The sequence below is a fragment of the Grammomys surdaster genome, unplaced genomic scaffold (genome assembly GCF_004785775.1).
Source record: "Grammomys surdaster isolate TR1022 unplaced genomic scaffold, NIH_TR_1.0 146, whole genome shotgun sequence".
Taxonomy (NCBI): Eukaryota; Metazoa; Chordata; class Mammalia; order Rodentia; family Muridae; genus Grammomys; species Grammomys surdaster.
The window spans coordinates 9,922,495-9,942,104 of NW_021604604.1; the positions used below are offsets into that span (position 1 = coordinate 9,922,495).

A 19,610-nucleotide genomic window follows, 5' to 3' on the forward strand; every position below is an offset into this window, starting at 1 on the left:
GGAAGATTTTATGTGGATCAGGATCGCTCTGCTGGAGCCTGGAAACTAAGCATGACTGAGAACTGATTCAGAGGATGAGGGAGAAGGAGACATGAGGCCAATGAGCATGAGGGTCTCTCATTTACAGTGAGAAAGTTCTAGAAGTCAACTCTACAGCATCTCAGTATGGTTGCCAATGCTGTGTACTTAAAACTTGCTGAGAGTCCGTGTTAAGTGTTTTGATCAAGAATGTGGTATCAGGTTGGACAGTTGGCTCAGCCCTTAAAGGCTAGGCTCATAACCAAAATATAAACAAAAGTATCTGTGAGGTGATGACGTACTGTTTATTTTGATACACACATCAAAACATTAAGTCATGTATGGGCATACATTTTTTTGCAACCTACTTTTAATAAGAGTTTGACCTCTCCTTTACCCCACTACCCAGCAGAGGTAGTGGAAGAGAAAAATTGTTAGGATATAAGGGAGTGGACCTGTTTAGCAATAGTTCTTTGGTGGCAAACTCAATCTTCTTTGTCAGGAGTTCAGTCCCATAGCAAACACCAAATATGAATCAGCAGCTGCAGTCCAGTCCTTTTGGCAGGCAGATACCACGCATAAACCAGCAGCTGTAGTTCGATCCTGAAGAAACCTCAAGGTCACGAGCAGCCCTTGGGTGAGTTTCCCTGAATGGTGACAGTATTGCCACAAGCAGAGCTCAACAGTGCTATGTAAATTGAACCAATACAATATACCTAGCTCATTAGCTAAGACTAGTGAGGCAGAACAAACCAAACCAAGGCTCAGTGCTCATCGCCCACTGTCTGTGGGGTCATAGTTATACTCCTTCATCATGGATCCTTTCACGAGTTTGCTATAGCAAAACATCCTTTCACCTTTGTCTGCTTCCGGAAAACATTCTTTCCCGTGTCTGCTTTAGCAAGACATCCTTTCACTTGTGTGCAAAACATCATTTGACACAAACGACTTTGAAAACAAACCACAAGTTTCCACTTCAGTCACGCATCTTAAGTATATACAGCTTTTATCTGTCAATTATACCCAATTAAAATGGAAACAAGTAAACATCAAAGGAAGATTTTAGAACATGTGAAAATCATATAAAATGCATAAACATACACACACCCCTAAATAAAGTTTTATTGGAACACAGCCACACCCATTTGTTGGTAAATCATCCCTGTTTTTATCCTGTGGTACCCAGTGAGTATTGTCATGCAATACCAACTCATGTTCTGGCTTTACGATGCAGTGTTTTACAGAAGCATCTTGTGACGCCTGATCTAAACACCTAGCTGAGGGAGCTGTCTCCATTTACTACCACAACACAGGAGTGTTTGCTCTCTACAAGGGTAACGGGTGCTGTCTCAGCTACAGCCTCCTTCCTGTTACCTAAGCTCACAACTCTCTGTAACTACTCCAGTCCTAGGGGATCTGATACCTTCCCACAAACATACATGCAGGCAAAACACTAATCACTGCTCATAAAAGTAAGTAAATCATTTTTAAAAGAAATTAGCATCTTCACATTTTAACCCTGTCAGGATCCGTGAATCGGATTTTGACAACTGTTACAACACTATCAGCTGACTCATCACCACATACACCCTCTAAGAACTTGTCTGAAGAGGCGCAGCATGCGTGCTCTACATTGAAGCATTTGCATGTACATGATCTGTGTGTTAAATGTGAATACCATGTGCTTCTTTGCACAGCAAAGGAGACTCCCATTGGTGGGTGAAACTCTTATCTTTTAAGGAATCGGCAGGCTTCTCTGACTTCAGTCCTTGAAGTCATGCTGTGCCCACAGCCTGTGGGGGCGGTACCTGGTAAAGTGATCAGTGTCCATATTTAGTTACATGCAGGAGCCAGTTTGACCTTCCCATGGCCGGGGAAGAAAGTCGGTCATGGTAAGTGTGTGCTAGCTGTAGCTTTGAGGACAATAAGGGCCAATTGTGTCAGCTCTCTTTGATGGACGTGTATTCTTTCTTCAGTATATAACTAGGGCAGCAGATGGCTTTCTGGAGTATGAGGTTGTATGACTTGTTGCCCTAGGGAATGGTCACTCATGAATAAGCAAACTAGGTCAGTGGTTTGAATTCAAAGTGACTGATCCTGAATGATCAAAACATCAATAGTGTTTTAGATTTCGGGTCTGTGTTTCTGCTGTTTAAGAGTCACTAGGTGTATTTGAATCCTCTTACTCCAACGAGATGGCAGAAGGAGAAGCCTACCCTGAGAGTGAAGCTATATAGCGAGATCCAGTTTTAGCTGCCTTCCCAAACACCACAGGCAGACTCTGTGTGGGTTGCTATAGAAATGGTGGCTACTGAACTGGCCTCATACCACTTATGGCACATCCATAGCAAGTTCTCAGGAAAAGTACCATAATTGGCCTGGGCAGTAGGTCTGTGTCTGCTTCCAAAGGAACATGACTGCTTTTGCTGAGCTGGGCCCACTAAGCTTTTAGGTAAGTCATGGCCAGTTTGCCACTGATGGCGGAGTTTATTTAGAATGCAGATTTAATGTATGTATCAATGTAGGTTCATCGGTGTGGCAAGTATACTGTAGGGAATGCTAGAGGAGAGGGGAGTAAAAAATCTCTGCACCTTTATCTCAAATTCGATGTGAAACTAAAACTATTCTTTGAAAAATGAAGTCAAGGTAATTTTTATATGTCTCTCTGATCTCAAGTTTGGTCAAAGAGTTATCTAGGTCTCCAAGAATAATTTAGAGAGTGCCAAGGACTTTCTTAAGTGTGTTTTCAAGGCTGATCCAGAACTCTTAACTGGAAAAATGATAAGAGATACAGATATGTTAAATCATATGAATATTAAAATATTAAACCATGTGTCTAAATGGAGAATTTCAGAGTGGTTTGTTGTGGTTTGAATGACTTCTAAGGATGCACTGTATTACATTGTATGGGTAAAAGTTAGAAACGGAGCTGTTTATCTAACAATTCAAGTACATATTTATATATGGGATTAACTTTAGAACTATATGTACAACCTCCCCTGTCTGGAAGAACAGATGTGATAATTAAGGGTATTAAACAAAGGAAGGGGTTGACTTACCTAGTAGTGATGTCAGTATATCCCTAAGAAAGACAAACAGGTCATTTCCTAGGGAACCCTGTAGCTGAGAAACAAGATGACCTTGAACTTCTGACCTTCCTGCCTCTGCCTCCAAAAGCTGGGATTTCAAGTCCACACCTGGCCTGTGGAGTGCTGAGGGACTGAAGGGGGAGGGGCACATGCAAGCAAAAGGCCTTTCATTTTTCCAGATAGGAAAACGAGCCTGAGAGTGAACTGGGTTTGCATGAGACTTTTTAGGAGGGAAGGGGATAATTTGTCTGCACAGGGTTGAGGGAACTGCAGTGGGGTAAACGCTGAGAGCCCAGTGGAAACTTTGTCTTGAGAAAGATCCAGAGTGGGGCACAGACCCTCTGCGTTTGGGGACTAAGATGGGTGTGTGTTCCGTTGCTATGGGTCTGTTAAGCATCCCATCACAAAGTTCTGCCCCAAAGGGTGAGAGTTAGACTGTGTAATATACTTGTGCTGCCCTGTGGGCTGATCTAAGAAGAGGGACAGTTGTTTTTCAGTGTTGCCTAGCAACTCAAAAAACAGCCCTGTAACATGTCTCTAATAAGCATTGTTAAGGCATTTGTGTTGGTGGCCTTCTCGGAATGCTTATTTTCTGGAAATTAGTTCTCAGGTAGCTGTGGTTTGAGGCACTTTTGTTTTAAAACTATTCTTAGGGTGTTGGTTTTCCTAAAGTCTCACTCTGTGTAGAATTAGAATTTACCATGCTTGGATTTAACCAAAACCATTTTGGCAAGCCTGACAAATGAGTGGTTAGTTTGTGGTTGGAGAGTTTGCAAGTCAGTCCGTCTCAGAGAAAGCCCACATTCTTTTAACAGTTAACCATTAGTTACCACAGATGGAGTTGGTTGGTTAAGTGTGGCAGCTTCATATCCTTCCACTGGCTCTTTCCAGCACCAGGAAACCTCCAGGACTTTCAGTGTGCCTGGGTTTTAAGCAAAAATTTCATGTTTAGTCTACTATAAGCCTAAGTAAAAATAATTAGGACATTAATGTGCCGTGAGTTATTATTGCTGCTGCTGCTGCTGTGGTGGTGGTTGTTGGAGACAAACTCTCAGGTATCCCAGACTAGCCTCACGCTGCTATGTAGCTAATGTTTCAGGGATATATTACCATCGTTTATGCCATCCTAAGGACTGTAGCAACTAAGCTACATACCCAGCTCACCATATATTTATCTGGTGTGTGTGTGTGTGTGTGTGTGTGTGTGTGTGTGTGTGTGTGTGGTGTGTGCACCATTTACATGCAGGTGTTGGTGAAGGCCAAAAGAGAGTGTTAGACCCTTGCAACTGGAGTTTGGATGCTGGGAACTGAACCTGGGTCATCTGCAAGAGCACCCAGTGTTATTAACAGCTAAGCCATCTGAAGCCCCAGATATTTTTAACATACATTTATGCCTACTTCCCTTCACTTGAAAGAGTAGTTACAAAGTGAAGGTAGCAGGTAGGTTTACCCTGGTCCCGTATAGTTTCTAGCATTGCAGAGAAACAGGGAGCCACAGTCCAGCAGTTACAACAGATTGAACTTGAAAGGCCCACTCATGGTGTATGAACTAGAGCTGTTTACTTAGCCTCAGCAGGCCTCACGTCTGTAAAAGGAGTACAATAGGCAGAGTCCCTGCATCATAGACATAGTTAGAGCAGGGCCAAGAACTTAGGGAAAGCCTTCCTAGCCACCCCTCGCACTCCCCATCTTCCCTTTCATCTTCTCCCTTCCGCCACCTCCTCCCTCTCTTCTTTTTCCCCCTCCTTTCCCCTTCTCCACTTCCTCCTCCCTTCTTGCTCCTCCTCTCCCTCCCCCTCCTCCTCGTTCTTCCCTTCCTTCTCCTCCTCCTCCCTCACTCCTTCCTCTGATCACCATTATTGTTATTATTGTTTTCAACCCATATGTTGTTTGCAAATCTTCGGTGAAGCATATGAGAAAGAAGGACAGGCTCAGACCTGCAGTTCTGTTAGTGTAGCACTGCAGTCTCCCCTTGAGATGACTCTAGGACACTCCAGCCACTAGTCTGATGCCAGTGCCCATGCCCCACAGGGTGTTCAGTACTTTTAATACCATCACCATCTGAAACTGAACTTCCCAATAACTCATCAGTCCAGGCAGATGATCCCTCAGGCGGGAATAAGTCTGATGAGCAGAATCACACGCGCGCGCGCACACACACACACACACACACACACACCGATATCAGCACATTCAGACTGTTGTATTGGATTTTCTGGCGGAAACAGTCCCACTGGCTCCTCCATCTACCACACAGATGTGGTCATCCATGACAGCCCAGACGTTTCAATTATGCAGTATGCATCTGACCATAGTTGAAGGGAAAGGAAAAATAAGATCACAACTGAAAAAAATTGGATCAATCCAAAATTTCGTCATTCCTAGCTGGGTGTATCCATTAATAAGACAGGTATTTCTATAAGCCAATATCTTTCATCATTTTCAGACCATATCTGAGGTAGGGCCGCCATCTTTGCCATCAGGAGATAGCTGGAGTTTAGCCCAGAGAGTGCTTGGTGTACGTACAGGATGCTTGGGTGTGGAGAAGAGGGAGTGCAGACAACAAACCCCTTCCTTCCCCAGGATGTAGATCTCTGTGCATGGAGGGCTTCTCTGAGTGATGTGTACCTGGGGACACAAAGAAACAGCCATTTCCACTGCTGCCTGTTTGGCCCATCAGTCACTTGGGGGATCTCTGTTTGTTGTTTTTGGATTTTCTGCCAGTATTTAAAAAACAAAAACCCAAATTGCCATGGAATTCGCTTTTGAAAAAATATTTTTTAAATAATTTTTTTTATGTAGATGCAAAGAGTGTTTTATTCTGCAGAAGTCCAGCGTGCTAGGGGCTCCCATTACTAGAATAGAGAGACCTATTTTAATTTTTTTAATAATTTATTTTATGTATGAATGCTCTATCTGCTTGTACACCTGCACACCAGAATTGGGCATCAGATCCCATTACAGATGGTTGTGAGCCACCATGTGGTCACTGGGAATTGAACTCAGGACCACTGGAAGAGCAGCCAGTGCTGAGCCATCTCTCCAGCCTCTTGCTGTGGAATTCTAAGCCTGATGTCCTCTGTTAAAACTGAACAAGTGCTAGTGAGGTGAATCGCTGGGAAAGACACTTGCCACCAATCCTGATAGCTGAGTGCAGTCACTCAGATCCATGTGGTGAAAGGAAAGAACTGGCTCCAGCAAGGTGTCCCTTGACGGCAACATGAGTACCCTGGCATGCATGCACGCACAGAATGAATGTAAAGGCTACAGAGCTGGCTCAGGGGTTAAGAGCACTGGCTGCTCTTCCAGAGGACCTGGGATGGGTTCCCAGTACCAACTTAGGTGACTGGTAAGCCATTATAATTCCATCTTCAGAAAATATGACTTCTTATGTCCTCGATGTACAACCTCACACACACAGTATATATTCACACAGACATGCATAAGTAAAAATAAATAATTTCAAGTAAAGGTGGCTAAAATTTTTAATTGAACAATTCATTGCCTAGGATTTTATTTTTCTCTTTGTGTGTGGGTGTTTTACCTACATTTATGCCTGTTCACCACAGTGCCCATGAAGGCCAGAAGACGGTGTCAGATCCCTGGGCCTGGAGTTTCAGGTGGTAGTGAGCCAACATGTGGAGCCTGTAGAGAGGGGATATTTGAGCTGATATCCTAAGGACAATAGGAGCCTTCTCTGGAACTGTCTTGGAGGCATAACAGGCTCAGAGTGGTGCACACCAGGGTCTTGATTTTTGAACCAGTTTGGCCTTACTTCCTGAACAGATCAGAAAAATACTTATAAAGGTGCTTTCAGTACATTATAGGAAGTAACACGAGGGTGTTTTTTTTTTTTTAAGAGAGTCCTCAAGCCCCACAAAGGTCTACATATCTGAAGGTTTGCAACTGGAAATGCAATCCACAGGCAAGTGGCCTGACTTCACCCAGGAATTTATTGAAACAGACCCCTAGGCTTTTCTCCAGACCTATTGAACCACAGCACACACACACACTCACACCTCAGTTTTAGCAAGCTCTTCAGCACGCTGTGGAGAGAAATGTCTCACCACACCTCTAGAGATACATGGAGGCGCACTCTTATGCCATAATCTCCATGTGGAGAGAATTTCATACTTTAGTGGTCTACCTACATCTCTATGTACCTATTGTAAATGTGGAATTCTTACTGTCTTTTATCAACATGTATTAGGTGCTTCTGGCTAGCTCTTTAAGATAGAAGCTATCCCTTAGCCTTCTAAAATCCTTGAAGATTCCCGTTATGGGTCCTTTCCCAAAACTTATTCTTAAATCATTAAGCCTTTAAAGGGAAACAAGTGCCTATAATCCAAATCCCTGACCAGCCTGGGCAAACATAAGACCCTTGGTTGGATCTCCAGCACAAAAATAAACCAAGTAATTAAATAAAATAAATATTTTAATGTAGCTTAAAAGTCCCGGGGTCCTGGAATTCAGCTTAGACAGGTCAAAACACTTGTCCTGCAAACATGATGACCTGGATTCAATCTCCAGAATCCATATTTTTAAAAAAAAACTGAATATGTGGGACACATCTGTGATCCCAGTGGAGATAGGAAAATGTCCCAGAAGCTCCCCAGGTCATCAAGCCTGACATAAGACACGAACCGACTCCCAAACATTGTCTGCTAACCTCCATGCATGCACCATAGCACACATGTGCCCAAATACATGTACACGCATGCAACACACACACAAAATCTTTTTAAAAAAAAAAATGAATCTCTTCCTCAGAAACTACCCTGTTCACATCCCAGCCCCTTTAAAGGCTGAGTGAGTTCAGAATAAGCTTTGTGAAAGGAGCCATAATAGGAAACTTTGAGGATTTTGGAAGGCTAGTTCCCTATACTAAGAGAATGTATTAGGTGACTGCAAGCTTATTTCTGTCTTGGTTTCTAATCCTCAGCCTGTCTCTCATTTCCTGCTTCAAACACAAAGTCCTCGGCTACCGTGAATTTCCCTTCTTTTACTTCTTGTTGAGGCCAGTCCTGAAATCTACTTGTCAAAAGCTGTAAGGAATCCAAACATCCCCATATAACTTCTCCTGTTTGATTTCTTTCAACAAAAACTATAAGATAAATAGTTACCTAAGAAATATTTAGCTATACAATTGACAAAGGATGCTTGCTCTTAACTGATTCCACAGGGAAAGTGATTTCAGAGAAGGTCACTTATCTATTCAAAGCCAATCTTTCCTTTTGATATTGTAACTATAGACATGGTGAGGTTTCTTGCTGTATGTTAAGTGTAGCTTGAGAGCTCCTGCATTCTTTTCCAGTCATTTTTTCTTTTTCTTCTGAGCTGAGGTCTCACCAGGTGGTCTGGGCTGATCTTGAGCTGACCCTCCTCCTGCCTCACGTTATAATGCTGGGATTCCAGGAGTACTTCACTGTGCCCACCTGATGACCCTGTACCACTTTTATTAAAGCATACAATAAACTAGCCTTCAACCTTCAAACTTCTGTATATATGGTTGGTAGAATGTTACAGTAAAGGAGATGACCTAAAGCAATATAGACTAAAGCCTTAAAAGGCTTCTTATCCAGCTCCTGGAGACAGCGGGCATACTGGGGGTCCAGATGGGACTGATGGTGGTGGTGGATGATGATAATGAGGACCCTGAGAGGATGAGGGAAGAGTAGCTTGCTTCATGTTTTCTTAAGACCACCATACCCCAACCATGCTATGCTGACCCCATGCTGATCATTTCACTCAGAGCCACTAGAGCCCAAGAGAGGAAATGGCTGTTAGCCAACAGCCATGAGACAGTACAGCAGTGGGATTGTGTTGTCACAGTTCATCCTGTGTCAACATGGGTGACCCCATTGCTCATCGTGAGTGTTTCAAAATACTGCACAGTCAAAATGTAGGTGTGGAAGTAGAGATGGCCATACCCTGCAATATGAACAATCACCACTTTTAATTGGCAGAATAGTTTTGAGATGGGTTTTCTGAATGGTTGCAGAATTCTTCCCAACTTCCAGCTTATAGATCTAGTAGAAGGTATTCTAAGTTTGTGCAAGAAGAATATATCAATTAGAGTATATCAGAAGTAAGAAGTAAGGTACTGAACTGCACATGTTAAAATGCCCAGGCCACATACTGTGGAAATGGGAAGCAAGTGCCTTCATAATCTTCAATGGCTTAAAGACATGAAGGCCATGTCCTTCTTCTGTGTATCTGGGACATGTCCTCAGTTCACACAACTGGAAAGTGGCCAGGCTGGAATTCACACAGAGTATCCCTTATGCTATGAAAGTCACTCGTGAGATAAGCTGGCCCTGTGTAGTGGTGCTGGGTGTTCATCCACTCAGTGCTTTAAAGTCTAATATGATAAAAGTCTCAACAGGACAGTAGAGTCTTGTATTCTTGTGTTTTGCCTAATGTGCAAGGAGTCAACTTCAATGTGTAATCTGTTCTAGTGTTGTTGGGTTCTGCTTATAATTTCTTTAACTCAGTGTTGTCCATCTTTGTGCTTATTATGAAGTTAAGCTGAAGTCATTCCTATTAAAGAGGAGTATCCAGGAAAACAGAATATGCCAAGGAGGAGCAGCAAGATAAATCTGTGCTCTTCAGGCTTCTTTCAAAACAGATGTTGCGTTTTAAGTGAGTTCTCTTTCATGTTATAGAGTCCTTTAGCCTTTGGGGAGGCAGTAGTTCGACATTTGAACTTGTTTTTCTTTATATATACTTTCATTTTACATAAATAAAAGTTGATTTGATTGTTGCATGGTAACCAGCTAGCACATCAGTGATCGCTAGGAGACCCCATCCCATCTTAAAGATAAGGATGAGGTGCCTTATCTGATGGTTACTGTATGTAATAATCATTACAGTCAAATGATCATATAGATAACTAAATTTGGATGCAGAGTGTCACTATTTGATAATTGGATTGTCCTCATGTCCCTTACATGGCCTAAATACATTATTCTAGACAGCACATTGATAAGGGGATGATAACAGTGCTAAGCATGGCGGGCAAGTTGGACCTCAGTGGTAATATAGGAACAGAACATGATGTGTAGGAAGGACAGTGGGCAGCGGAAAAACTATTTCTCATAAGAGTAATCAGTAATCAAAATCCTCAAGTCTGTGTTCCTGGGGACACTGAACCTAGACCTGCCGTTGATCATGACCGTGGCCTCAAGTTATCAAAAAAAAAAAAAAAAACACTTGTATCTGAATCAAAATTACATGCAGATTTTGGTATTTGTGTCAAACTTCCTTCTCAAATGTTGGCATGTAGCTGTCTTTCTGCTACTTTGTGGTTCTTCTTTTCTCACACTTTCCCCCCCCCCCCAGGCTTCACTCCCTATTACGAGATAGGAGAGAAAGAAGGATAGAGGAGGAGAGAGAGAGAGAGAAAGATCCCTGAATAAAGTCAGCAGTCTGAGAGGGAAGAACATTATCATTAGACTACTTCCTGCTGATTAGGGGCATCACGTTCCTGGGGAAACGTTTGATCTTCACAGTCAGGATATCTAATTTCTTTTTGTTTTTGCTTCTTCTTTGTGCACTACAAACACCAACCAACAGCCCACCCCACCTCTCAGGGCCCTAGCATTTATATATGCACCTTCTGAAAAGTCCCCAGAACTCAAAGGTCACACAATTGGAGAAACCGTGTGCCACTGGCAAAATCATGTTCCTGTTAGAGCATGAGGCAAATCATAGTCAGCTGCTGTGGACGACCTGCAGCAGCTCCACATCCACTCCTGGGATTAAAATGAAAATGTATTCTTATAATATTTCTGTGTTTTTCAAAGAAAAACACAAAATTGTCACACTTTAGCAGGTACAGAAGAATATCCCTTTGGGAAGGGGCTTTGTTTCCCTTTCTGTGAGCAGCTTACCTTTTTCTGTTGTATGTATTCATTTTTGTTCAAGATTCCATTAAAAGGACTCCAAATTCCTTAAAGCTACTTGAGAATTAATTAGCTAGAAATTTCAATCTTGCAACATCTGTTTCCTCAATGCTGGTGGGGAAGACCACATGACCTTCACTCACTGCACACCCACCACAGCTCATGTCAGAGCAAAGAGACCTAAGTCACCCTGCTAAGTCCTGAGACACCCACACAGCAACCAAGTTGATGCAGCTGCACCTGTATGGCTTTTCCACACTAAAGCCACCCTGGGTGGGGCTAGAAATGCACCAGAAAGTGTAGGTCCTCCCTAACTGCCATCAACAAGTGACAGCCTTTATCTCTGTGTGTCCCAGCAGTGGTCTCAATTGCCTGCATATGAAGAGGATACAGGAGTCCTATAGGGAAGACCTACAGGGCAGCCATGGGAAGGGATCAAGAAGGATCAGGCTAGGGAAAGATAAAAAGACAGAGCAAGATAAAGTGAACCCGAAGAAGCCGGACAATGTTGTTCACTGGGGCCTGCTCTGTGATTGGTTGTTCACTGGGGCCTGCTCTGTGATTGGATCACACAAATGAGAATCTGAACAAGAACAGCCCTTTCACACAAGCCGTATTCATCGGTACCAACAGCCATCCAAAAGGCGCCCTCACCCACGTGGAAGGTGTAAAAAAATAAAGGTCTTCCACAGTTGGATATTTCTTCCACTTATAAAGCAGGAAAACCTGCTTTGTGCTGTCTGAACAGGACTGGTATCCGCATGTGTGCATATGAAAGTAGCCTTTCTAGCACCCTGCTACCTCATAACCTTATTCATCTCAGGGGACCTTAAGGAGCTTCGTCTGCTCTGCCGGTGGGTTTGCCTGTAAAGAATCCAAGCCTTGTTGCCCATCTTTAGCACAGTTACCACTTCTGTGCACCAATGTACAGGTGGGAACCCCTCCCTTCCTCCCCCTCCCCAGGTAGGAAAGCCCCATCATCCTGCCATAACATCAGGGTCCCAGTAATGAGAAGCATATGTTTCTAGCACACAGTTCATTAATTCTTATGTTTCCTGTAGCCTTCCCTCCCACAAAAACAGAAATCTTGGAAGATGCCTTTGCCAGGAACAGCATGATCAAATCCCAAAACATCGTCACACTTTTGTCAGACCCTGTTGTGTATTATGTAGAAGGTCTGCCGAAGTTAATGACTCTCCCCAGCTGGCTTCTCTCCCTGTAGTTTGAAAGGGGGACATCCCGGTTTAGTCCCACCGCTGCTAGGATAGCTTTTCTGTCGTCCACATCCAGCCTTTCTAGGAAGGATACTGATGCTGTTTGTTGGATTGTGCCTCTAGCATCCACTCAGTGTGAAAGTAAGTTCCTATTTGGATATATTTCTAGGTACTTGGTTATGATGAGAATTTTGGTTTCTTAATCACAGAAACATGGAATATTTTTATTTTAATCCCAGGTGTGGGATATGGGGATGATTCACTGTCCACAGCAGCTGACTATGATTTGTCTTGTGCTCTGTCAGGGGTGTGATTTTGCCAACTGCAGATAGTTCCTACAAGTGAATGTTTGAAGCTTGGAGACTCTTGAGAGGGTATAAAAATACTAGAGCCCCAAGAGGCGCAGTGGCGCCTTCTCCTGTTCCTGCTGCTGCTCGATGCTTGCTCATTGGAGACATCACAAAGATCAACATTGCCCCAAGGAATTCGACGTCCCTGATCATCAGGAAGTAGTCCTTGAGATCAGAGCAACACCCCTTCCCCCTCTAACCTTCTTTCTCTACTAACTAATGTTGGGAATTGGAAGGGATAAGGGTGGTAGAGAAGGGAACTCATACACTTAGTAGAAGACAAAAGGTATAAAATACATAGGTCAGCAGTCTCAGAGCTTGCAACACATTGGAGGAGATCAGACCTAAAACAACATGTGAATATATCTCTTGTAAAAATAATGATACAGTAAAAAACATTTCCTAGGAATGAAGAAATATAGAGTATGCAGATATATGGGAAGTTCTCCCCAAATTCAGATGTGCATCTTTTAGAATAGGGGAAAAGTATGCGAGGTTTAACCTACAACAGCAGTCAGTCATGAAGACGAGCTAGGCATGGCAAGCAGAGGGCACGGGACCACAGTTGGCCTTGATTTACACGTTCCATAGCCTCAGTGTTTATTCCAAGGTCTCCTGAGGCAGATGTGAAGCTCCCTCCCAGCTGTGGCCTATCCATGTTCACCTTGAACCTGTCTTTCCAGTCCTTGGTCCACTGCTTCATGCTCCTCCATGTTTCTCCTGAGTGACCTTGTCACCCTCCTGTCTCCCTCCCCACCTGTTGTCCTTACTAACAAGCCCTGCTCCACCACCCCAGGTGACACTATTCCCTTGACCTTCCAGAGTACTTTAGACATCTTTAGCAGATGGCCTTTCAATGTTGCACCTTCCAGGCTAGAACAGGGACCACTCAACTGGGCAGTGGGTATGGACTCATAGTGTTGATGATATCTCCACCCACTTGGCTTGCCTCATATGTAACTTGGAGGAATTTTTCAGGTCCTGAAGTGGATTCTTTTGAAAGAAGCATCTTAGGCAGAGTTGGTGGCTTATGAATGAACAGGAATTAGGACTCAGCTCCCAGCTCTGGATCCTGTTTAGCATCCGCCCCATTTGAAGAGCAGTGACTCAACCATCTAATCTGGGGAAACAGCCAACCGAAGAAGAATGCGTGGCTGCATCCTGGCTAATCGAAGATGCTGCCTGCTGTGCTGTTGGGAGAGCAGTGCGTGGGAGTGGGTGGGGTTTGTGAGTCAGGAGAGGATGGGGGGCGGGATGATGGGAGCAGCCGAAACTTACCCGTTCTCTACTTCTGGAGAAACGTCCTTGCCCAGCACAGAAACCCTCCTTTCTACTGTGTTCAGTGTCTTCTGTTCCCGTTTACTCAGAAGCCCCGTGAAACGACTGGTACTCTCAGGTGCTCTGTGATCTCTGAGTTGGCATGGTTCGTGACTCAGGAAATGAGTCCAAACTAGACAGCTATGGTCTCGCGCTTGTTTTAGAAACCTTTTAGCTTATATTCTGCTTCAGCTTGAACCAAAATCACCTACAGCCGTGATCTCGCAGGCAGGCCTGTTGCATTCGTACCTCATGAATGCAGAGCCTTGCTATGCCTGGCTGCCCCTGCCGTGTGCCACTGCTGTGAGAAGGAAAAGGGAGTGGGAAGTGGGAAGCACCTTTCCACCCACAGCATTTGAGTGTCGCCATAGCAACTAATAGTGCCTAGAAGCAGCCCGAGCCTTATTTTGTTTTGCTTTTTCCCCCAGTTTGAAAAATCTACTTTTGCCTCAGCAATATGTGACCCAGGAACTTGCGACATAGGGTCAACCGCTTGACACACTCGATCCAGCCAGGATCATCCATGTGGCAATTTCAGGTGGTCCATGAATGTAGGAATAGGGAGGGCTCAGAAACATCCCTGTGTGTGCAGCCTGTGCCACCATTGCTGGTTCAGGAGAGGTGTGCACAAGCCTTGGGGGTGTGGTGGGGAGGGGCACTTACCTGGCTGCCTCCCTCTTGGGCTTCTGACCACAGTGGGTTGTCACAGGCCTCCATACAAGGTTCCTGCTGGTGATCACTGTTGCCTTTTGAGCTAAGAAACAGTCCATTGGCCTAGAACTACTTTGTCTCCATCCTTGAGCCTTTGCCAGCAAGCTTGAGAAAAGAGCAGTGTCGCCAGTCTCCGCGAAGGTCTGTGGGAATGTTACATGGCACAGCAGCAGAAGCCGCCCCGCCTCGAGGTCAGGCAGATCTAGGTCCCTCCGTGCTGTGCTCACAGCACCCAGGCCTTGTGAAAGTTCTAAAACCCATCATTCCTCAATCTCCCCTTCCCCCAGGGAAATGAAATCATGTGTTACGCCACTGTTGTGAGAATCATAGATAATGAAGATAAGCCGTGTATCATGGTGAGCTAGCACACAGCAGATTTTCCTTAATGGAAACTTTTTAATATTATTGCCTGCCTACACCAGACTTACTCACCCAGGATATGGGAAGATGGCACTGATGAATCGATATTTTTAAATATAAGGCTGGAGGCGGAGTGTGCTTCAGTGACAGAGTAATTACATAGCATCCCTGTTGCTGCAAACACAGATAAGCCAATAAATCTTTTCTAAATTGTTGCGACCTAGCCTTAACTAGGATAAGAAATGTATTTACTTGCTTAAATGTAAATGCCACGAACGACTCTGGGCTCCCTTTTCCCACCTCTGCCAACCCCTAGCAGACTGCTGTCGTTGTTCTGACTCTTTGGAATCCAGGGCCTTCTGCGCAGATTTTCTGGTTGGAAAGAGAGGTGGGTAATAAAGTAACTGATATGCAGTTAGTTTATAACACAAAGAAAACCCAAGACTTTTTACAGAAAATTGCGTACAATCTGTAGGTGGTAACATGACTGACTGTCTGGCTATCCAGCAAGTTGTGAATGCGGAATTCAAGTGGTTTTTTATAAACATTCATGGCCATGTACCCTGATGAAGTTCTTTTCTGAACCCCACAGGAACGTGGCTGAAGAGTGGTCTGGGCCTGGTGCATCAGGAAGGCAGCCAGCTCACGTGGACGTACATTGCTCCCCAGCTGGGATACTGGGTGGCAGCCATGTCTCCTCTCATCCCAGGTAATGCAGAGCCAACAGGGCTGGCAATCTGGGTGGATTTCTTTGGGGGTCTGAGCATTCATTTAAATATAACTTCTATGGGCATTTCATGTTGTGTTCTTTTAGAACATCAAATGGTAAAGAAAGGCTATTTTGTGGGTGGGAAGTTGTGCCTGGAACTTTCACATGGAGGTCCGGCATAAGGCATGGAAGTAGTCCTGTCTCCAGTCCCATCTTGCTCAGACAGCTGCCTTTGGGAATTCTTAAATGAAAGTGTTCAGAGAAGGCTGGGACCTCCTCCCTGATTCCTGAGACAGCTGTGGCCTGGTGTATCTGTAAGCTTGAGGGTCAAGCTCTCAGCAAAAAAAAAAAAAAAAAAAAAAAAAAAAAAAAGCCCTCACTGGGGGCTTCTTAAGGCAAAATGCTTGGTTTAGCATTTCTGATCAGTTTAGTGAAAAGCCAGCTGTCTAATAGAGTAATCGTCACTTAGAATATGTAGATTGATTCCTGTTTAGGACATGATAAATACATGCATATATGTATGTGTATGTGTATATAGCTACATAGTTCTGGTGATATTTCAGAATAATATGCTTCTCATGAGAAGTCTTTCTAGTGATGCCTCCCATCACTGTCTTTGAAAGCCATGCCACTTGGACTGCCCACCTTGGAAAATCCACTCTCCTCAGCAGTGTTTATGCTAGGGGTACATCCGGAATTGTGTTTGTGTTGTTTTAATACATGTTAAAGCTCATGCATCTCTAGAGAGTTACATAATTGAGACAGGTTAAATACGAGCTATGATTAAAAGGAACTTCAGACAAAGTCACTATTGACGCATTTCCAGTGAAAACTCGAAATATTTTAGCAGTGAAATTAATGTCGAAGCGCTAGAATTCATGCTTCGACCTTGTAAGTAACTAGTCGGATGGAGCCATTCGTAGACGGTGTGGAAAGGCCTTCCATTCAGTCACCACATTCTCATCTAAGAAAGTATACTCTTCAGTGCTTTCCTCAAAGGAGTGACTCTCACAGCTTTGCCAGCGTGAGCCTGGCACAGAAGCACCTGTTCCCCTAATTTGAAGTACACAAAAGTAAACAAAAGAGAGAAAGAAACGAAATGCCTCAGGTACCAGAGTGAATGCCACAAAGTCCAGCCACCAAAGGGAAATGTTCTTAGATTTCAAACAACTGTGGCTGTCAATTTTCCCACCATGCAACAGATTAATATTAATATATGCCTTTATAAAGAGGAAACCAAGGGCTGCCCAGCACAGGTCCCCCGGGAGTTCTCAGGCCGTGAAAGAATAGGCTCGGGGCTGTAAGAAGCAACCCCACCACATGCCCAGCGGTGCACGTCATGGGGATGCATCATGGGTAATCTCCCCACTATCTCTTTTATTAAGATGCCTTTCAGTGAAGCTGTGCTTCCCTGGGCCCTAAACCAAGAAGAGAATGATTATGGTTTTGTTCCTTAATTCTCTGCTTAAGCAGAGTCTAAACTTTAAGCCGTGAGTTTTATGAAGATTTCTTTTGACACAGGCTAAAATAATTACATTCTGAGTGCGTAACAGACCTTGAGAATGGTTTTACAGGACCAAAGTCTCCCCCTGCCCTTCTCGTTCCTTCTGTGTGGAGGATCAAATCCAATGTCTTGGAATATTGTCTTTGTACTAAGACATCCTGTGTCCAGTTAAGGCAGTGTACAGACACCTATGTACACACTCAGCCCACTCTCCCGCCCTACTAAGTGAACTGTATTTGAGAGAATTCCATTCTCTTCTGGACTCAGGAAACATCACCAATCCCAAAACCCAGTGATCTTCCTTGGATTCATTTAGCTCTTTAAAAGATTTGAGCCAGACATGCTGGCTCGTCCAAGAGTAGTGGAGTAGAGGCAAAAGAGTTGCTGGGAGTTTGAGGCCAACCAGGTCAGCCAGGGCTTATAGTGAAACCCCAGGAAAGGAGAGGGAAGGGAACAAGGGAGAAAGGGAGGGAATAAAGTTTGTCTCCTTAAAAATAGTTCTAAAAAAAAAATCTGTCATTGAACATCAAAAACAAATTTTTAATAAAACAAATGGGTAACTTGTTTATAAATAATATGAAGCCACTGTGTCCCTTCTCCTGTACAGTGCAGGAAATTGGACAAGAATAAATATCATTCAGAGGTTTCGTTACCCATCTGTTGTGAGTTACTATGTGAGCCCAATTTATATTATCATACTGTTATGAGGCCATTTCTCATTGCCCTTGAAATCCATCGAGGGCAAAACTTAAACTCACTCCTTGGTGTTTTTGCATTGCAAATTAAAAGCTGTTTGTTTTGTTCCGATTATCTCTAGCAAATCGTATCTTTAAGTGCTAGAAAAGTCTATGGCCATAAGAGGTTAGCCTTGTTAAAAATAAACAAAAACGATATCATGGATGACTACTTAATTTCTTTAAATAGGAAAGCTTTTTTGGTCAGACTTGACATTTCAAAATCACAGTAAACTTCTATCATATATTTAAAGTGATTCATTCAAGCAAAAGATATTCTGTACAGCAGTAATTCCCAGGAAAAGTGAAAGTATTCCCAGGAAAAGTGAAAGTAAAATCATAAACATTTTGTCCTTGTAAAGTCCTCAGATACCTGGTTCCTCTCGTACATAAGAATCTACTCAATGGTTTGTCATGCGTTCTTCTTCTTTTATTAAAAGAGCATGTGTTTAGGATGCCGGGCATGCTGCTGAGAGAGGCTTGCTTCTCCTCTGAGCGGAGGAGGTGGGAATCCCCTCCATATGAGAGCATTTCATACCTGAGTATCAGGGCTAGCGGCCATCGTGGACAGGAGTGACAGTACCTCGGGTACAAAATGGCCATCCATCGTGTTTCTGACCGGCCACTGCTCTGTCTTGCACGCAGGCAGGAAGAGGGTTTTGTTTTTTTTTTAAAGTCATTACATTCCTAACTCATTATTCCTATTCTTATATGAAGGGATTCAAAGCTCTAAAATGCGATTTTCTGGCCTTCTAGGTCCCGTTGTGACACAGGACATTACCACGTATCACACGGTGTTTCTTTTGGCCATTTTAGGAGGAATGGCTTTCATTCTTTTGGTTTTGCTGTGTCTCCTTTTATATTATTGCAGGTAAAGTGTTACCATTTGGGCGATGTATTTGTTTAATGTAGAATTTCTTATGCAATTGGTATTTGGAAATGTTTTTTTCCTTCTTTCTTTTTCCCCCTAAACTATTTTAGTTTAACTCATGAAAGATCACCTAGGACTCAGACATGTAATCTAAGTTGCAAATGACCCCACGGGTTATGTAAAGTTGCAGCTATTGTTAAAGGGCTTGTAAGAGCTTAGGTGCTGGAGAGATGCCTCAGGAAGTAAGAGCTCCTTCTATGTCAGCATGAGGGCCTACCTTCAGATCTCTAGCACCCATGTGGGAAGGGGAGAACAGCCACTCACACCTGTCGGTAGCCCTGGTGCTGTAGGCGACCCAGACAAGAAGACTTGTTGGCTGCCAGCCTCCCTCCAAGTTCAAGAGAGGTCCTAGAAAAAGACAGACAGTGATAGAGAACGTCAAACATTCTCCTCCATCCTACACGTTTGCACTGTGCATATGCCATATACGCACACATATACATGCACATGTATACACACATACACACAAGCTTAACAAGAGCTGGGATATAGCTCAGTTAGTAAAGTATTTACTGTACAAGCATGAGAACCTGACTTGGCACTTCAGAAGCCACATACAAAAAGGAGATGCAGTGGCCCGTGCCGTATGTAATCCCAGCACTGGAGAGGCAGAAACTGTGTGTGTCTTTAGGGCTCACTGACCAGCAGCCTAGCCTACTTGATGAACTCTAGGTTAAATGAGAAAGCCTGACTCAAATAATAAAGTAGCTGATACCCAACATTGATCTCTGACCTACAGAGAGAGGCATGCACACAAGCACACACATGC

The 19,610-nt window shown here is 43.7% G+C and overlaps 1 protein-coding gene across 1 annotated transcript in view; it reads left to right on the forward strand.

Annotated features, from left to right (window-relative positions):
• Positions 1 to 19,610, forward strand: part of Fam171a1 (family with sequence similarity 171 member A1) — a 119,719-nt gene that overhangs the window by 97,457 nt on the left and 2,652 nt on the right. The window contains exons 6-7 of the mRNA XM_028764945.1: positions 15,556 to 15,672; positions 18,667 to 18,781. Coding sequence (XP_028620778.1) covers positions 15,556 to 15,672; positions 18,667 to 18,781 — 232 coding nt within the window. The remainder of the gene's footprint in view (positions 1 to 15,555; positions 15,673 to 18,666; positions 18,782 to 19,610) is intronic.